Here is a 4702-nt window from a genome sequence, read left to right as displayed (position 1 = left end):
CTTTCAAATCGCCAAGCACCACCTCGAACCCAAGGCCGATTACGACGCCAGCTTGGTTTCTGGCGGTGAGGTAAATGTTGCCCAGTGGTCCTCAGTCATGTCGCCATGGCAGGCAGCTCATTGCTGTCGTGGGCGTGGGTTGTGCGTGCCGTGTCGTGTCGTGCGCCACGGGTTTCGTGTGACGTTGTGACATCAGGGTATTGTGTACGACGTGTGGAAGGAGTTGCCCGACGAGCTTCCCCAATGCACTGAAGCCGAGGTCGCTGTCGACGCCGCTTCGACCACCCATGGCGAACTCCAGGCGGCAGAGCCCCTGGACATCTCCCTCTCGCACGGCGCTCAAGGTGCGCGCACACGAACTGTCACGTCTTTATGTGTTTGCCGCTCGGCGACTGACCCTGCATTCAGGACAATTCTTTGTGTGTGGCTCTGTCGCTCCACGCCAGCGAAATGCCGAGGCGGTGAGCACCGTCGAGTCGCAGCTGGACCAACTCTTTGCCGCCATAAAGGGTATGTAGCCCAACGTCTTGGATTTATCACACACACACACACGCACACACACACACATTTTGTTTGTTTAACGTGGCGGTGGCGGACGTGTGCAGCTCGTTTGGAGGAGGCGTCGTTGGCGATGGCGGACGTGTGCTTCGTGTGCGTCTACCTGCGCGACATGAGTCTCTTCGTACGCTGCAACGGCGTCTACCGCCGCCACTTTGGCGCCAACCCGCCCTCACGGTACGAACAGACACTCGGGCCATTACTTGTTGTAGTGGTTGTGGTTGTTCATTCCCCTCTGCGCGCGCAGGTTGTGCGTCCAAATGCCGCTCGACGCCGACGTCCACATACTACTCGAGTGCTTCGGGCAGCAGAGGCACCCGCAGGTACGCAGCTTTCCTCGGCGCCTCAGCAGTCTCAGCAATAGCGACTGATCTGTGAACCCGACGACGAGCGCACCAGGTCGAGGAGGAGCGTCGGCGGCGACGCGTGCTGCACGTACAGAGCATCTCGCGTTGGGCTCCGGCCTGCATCGGACCCTACAGCCAAGCCACGGCGCTCAACGGGCTCGTCCACCTCGCTGGCCAGATCGGGTACAACGCAGCCGCCCTTCAGGTCGCTATTGAAGACATTGCGTTGACCTGACATGAGTGCGCAGGCTCGACCCGGCTACGATGAAGCTGGTGGGATCCGACGAAGCGTCGCCCATCGAGGACCGCATCAAGGAGCAGACTCTCCTGTGCTTCCACAACATTGACCAGGTTGACACGACACACACGGCAAACGGCACGCTTGGCCGCCATCGACTGACTGTGTGCCGTGTGCGCAGGTATTGCGGGTAATGCAGTCGTCCGTGGCGCGGATTGTGGTCGGCACGTGCTTTCTGCTCGACATGGCCCACCGCGATCACATCCTCGACCTCTGGCGCCAGTGGTTCAACCGCCATCGAGCCTCTCAAGGTACACACACACACACACAAAACATCTTCTGACGTGTGCGTGCTGTGGTGCGTGTCGTCCCACTCAAATGCATGCACAGGGAGAGCGAAGGCGACTGCCCGTAGCAGACCTTCATCGGGTCTCGGCCCGGACAGCGAGAGCGAGGAAGAGGAGCAAGGTGAAGATGAAGGAGACGATGACGATGAAATCTATGACGCGACACACGTAGTCGAGCCGCTCGTGCGCTTCGTTGCTGTGGGCGCTCTGCCCAAGGGCGCCGCGGTCGAGTTCCAAGTCGTCGCCGCCACCGCAGAGACAGACCCGGTCGAACTACGGCGACTCCCAGCGGCTGCCGCGGCCGCTAGTAGCGACAACGGCGACCGCGCACCGCTGGCCGTGGAAGGCGTGTGGTCCCCCACGGCCGGCTTCTGCTTCGCCCAAGTAAAGCTCACCGAAGGCACGTCTTTTATCCCGCAACGCCCGCGCCCGCGCCCACGCAGTGCCACGCACACGTGACGCCCTCGCTACTCAACGCCACCCGAGTTGCTGATTTGGAGTAATGGCCAGGAGAGAGCGTGGCCGAGGCGGCGCAAGCAATTCGGCGGGCCGTGCAGGCGACTGACCCGCAGCTCTGGGACCGACACCTCCTGTTCCGACTGTATCGCCGCTCCTTGTCACCTGACAATGTCTCAGGTACGCACGCTTCGTTTTTACGCTTCTATGGTTCGTTCTCGTTTTCGTTCTTTGTCGCGGTTCGCTTTGTCCTTTTCGGGTGCTGGTACGTGAATTAACTCCTGGCTTTAGTTGACGAATCAGAGCTGGGCCGCGGTATATCAGTTTCCACCATTCCCGTGGCAGGGTTGGAGAGTGTGGGCCAGGCAGCGCTGCTCGAGTGTGTCGTTCTGCCGCCGCTTGCGGACAGGACCAAGGACAGAGACGACTGAGAAGAAGGGCGAGCAGAGCCGCGCTAGGTGACACACCACGACCAGCAACAACCCCAAACATATTCCACCGCAGGATTCACAACACACACACGCACGGCATCAATGCAAGAAGCACCGCACGCCACCCACCGTGAACTGTGCATCAGGGTGAGGCCTTTTGATGTTGTTCACTTTATCATCGTTGGCTCAACCATGTGAGCGCTCTTTCACCTCCAGATGATGCAGACGAGCGCGCAGCTACAGAGCAATCTGGTCGACTATCTCGCGCTTCACCAGGCCGCGACTGACTCTTCTTCGGCTGAGGGCGGCCCGCACTCCCACGCAGCGGCGAGCTACCAGACCCTAATGGCACTCAGCCGCGAGATGTCCCACATCATGGAAAGCATGTGGCGTACGGCTCGCTCGTCCACCGCCTCCCCCACCCCCACCTCCACCTCGTAGTAGAGATGGATCCGCCCAGCCACCCCTTGACAGGCCTATTTTTGAGGCCGCTTCCTAAGTAAATAGGCCTTTCCCACTTTCTCACTTTCTTCACTTCGGCTGCTCTTCCACTCAATTTCAAGTGGTGCTTCCACCGCGCCCGCCTTGGCTGACGGCGACGATAACGTCAGATGGAGGCGATGGATGTGAGACACAAGTCGACTCTCGTTCCGAGTCCCATGGACTTTCACGTGAGGCGGGAGAAGTACCGGGCCATGCTTCAACTGGGCGACCGCTTGGCCCAGGCGCCCGAGGCGAGGAGTTCTTTGCCCCCCCAATTCACCAAATTTGGATATATTTTTTTCATGCAACATTTCGATTGAGGTGACTGATCATTTATAAATTGATCTACAAAACACGTGGAGAAAAGGCACGATCAAAGTGGAACACCGGTATGAGTGTGCAGGCTAACTGATTGGACAAATAGCAGTGCAGAGGAAAGGAAAGTTGTTCATATTCGGAACACAATATTAAAATAATAATAATAGCATAAAAAACAACATCTGCTTCGTGGTGGCCCAGTTTGCGCAGTTGGGTGCTGGTGTGATTGGTCGCTACGGGCGCTCTGCCCAAGGGCGAGTTCCAAGTTGTCGGTGCAGAGACCGGCCCCGCCGAACTGCAGTGACTCCCAACGGCTGCCATGGCCGACAATGGCGACCGGGCACCTCTGGCCGTGGAAGGTCTTCCTTCCCCCACGGCCGGCTTCTGCTTCGACTATCTCGGCCTTCAGCAGGCCAACTTGGCTGAAAACGTCAGATGGAGGCGGTGGATGTGAGACACACCACAGTCAACGGCTGTCGCAGCTGAACAGGTGCGCTCCAGGCGGAGATGCAGGCCCACCGAGCATAAACACCGCCCTTCAGGCCTGGCAGCACAGCCTCACTCAAGAAGCCAGGCGGGAGAAGTACCGGGCCATGCATGCTTCAACTGGGCGACTGCTGGACCCCGGTGTCACTCGACCTCCACTTCCGCCATGCCCGTGGTGTGCAGCTTGCCTGGCCCGCCCGGCAAGTTGGAGGGCTTTTTGGTACACGCGAGGTAAAATCCTGGTTTTAGCAGCCAATTTTTGACGTTGGGCTCTGTTCTAGGTCGCTCCGAAGACACCCATGAATCCACATTCTTGAGAATCGGAATCCCAAACTACCAATTTTAGTCTCGTGTGTAGACTGTGATGGTCGTTGGCTCCCTAGACCAATTGGTCGTGGCACCCTTTCCAACAACGCTGGGCACCGCAAAAGGTACGCTACACCCTAAATTTGGTAAATGACCGGCCAAAATGCGGAGGATTGCGAAATTTCAGGCAGACCAGTTATTATTATAATAATAATAGCTGCTAGGGCCGTCTTTGTTCAACTTCACTTCTCTTGCGATCCGACCCTTACACCAACCTCAACACCAACGCCACCACGATGGCCACGCCTACGACTACGACCACCAACGCACGCCACGGTCAGGAGCAGCACACTCTGCTGCCGATGCGGCAAGAGCCCTTCTTCCCTCTTGCAAGCCAGAAGGAGCTCTACACCGAGGTACGCCAATCGTTCATGCATCTTCCACTTTGTTGATTCAAGAAGAGTAGAAGATGATGCCTGAACAACAAAGCTCTTGTCATATCAACAGATGGACAGATGTGCAGCGCTCCTGAGGATCGAGACCCAGGAACTTGCCTCCTTGAGCGAGGCCCAAAGCACCGCCGTCACGCACAACGCACAGGAGCTCTACGTGGCGATGGTGCAACTGGCCAACCACCTTCACCAGGTCACCCACGACCTCCACCACCACCACCAGCGATACTGCCGTCTCGGCAAGGCCACCACCAGCTGCTCAGCAGCTTTGGCCCTGACC

The 4702-nt window shown here is 58.2% G+C and overlaps 2 protein-coding genes across 2 annotated transcripts; both read left to right on the top strand.

Moving 5' to 3' along the window:
* Nucleotide 1: 1 nt before the first annotated feature.
* ACA1_166560 (endoribonuclease L-PSP protein) lies at nt 2-2377 on the top strand (the record flags this gene model as incomplete). Its single annotated transcript, XM_004340839.1, has 11 exons — nt 2-70; nt 197-344; nt 409-510; nt 606-735; nt 806-881; nt 958-1088; nt 1154-1256; nt 1325-1454; nt 1534-1932; nt 2001-2126; nt 2292-2377. Coding segments are annotated over 11 exons (1500 nt in total), but the record flags the coding sequence as incomplete, so codon positions are not given.
* A 1889-nt stretch (nt 2378-4266) lies between these two features.
* On the top strand, nt 4267-4654 carry ACA1_166550 (uncharacterized protein; the record flags this gene model as incomplete). Its single annotated transcript, XM_004340838.1, has 2 exons — nt 4267-4386; nt 4478-4654. Coding segments are annotated over 2 exons (297 nt in total), but the record flags the coding sequence as incomplete, so codon positions are not given.
* Between the last annotated feature and the right edge of the window lie 48 nt (nt 4655-4702).

Source organism: Acanthamoeba castellanii (genome assembly GCF_000313135.1).
Source record: "Acanthamoeba castellanii str. Neff unplaced genomic scaffold scf7180000084736, whole genome shotgun sequence".
In the NCBI taxonomy this organism is placed as follows: Eukaryota; Discosea; order Longamoebia; family Acanthamoebidae; genus Acanthamoeba; species Acanthamoeba castellanii.
This window is presented reverse-complemented; position numbering and strand designations above follow the sequence as displayed.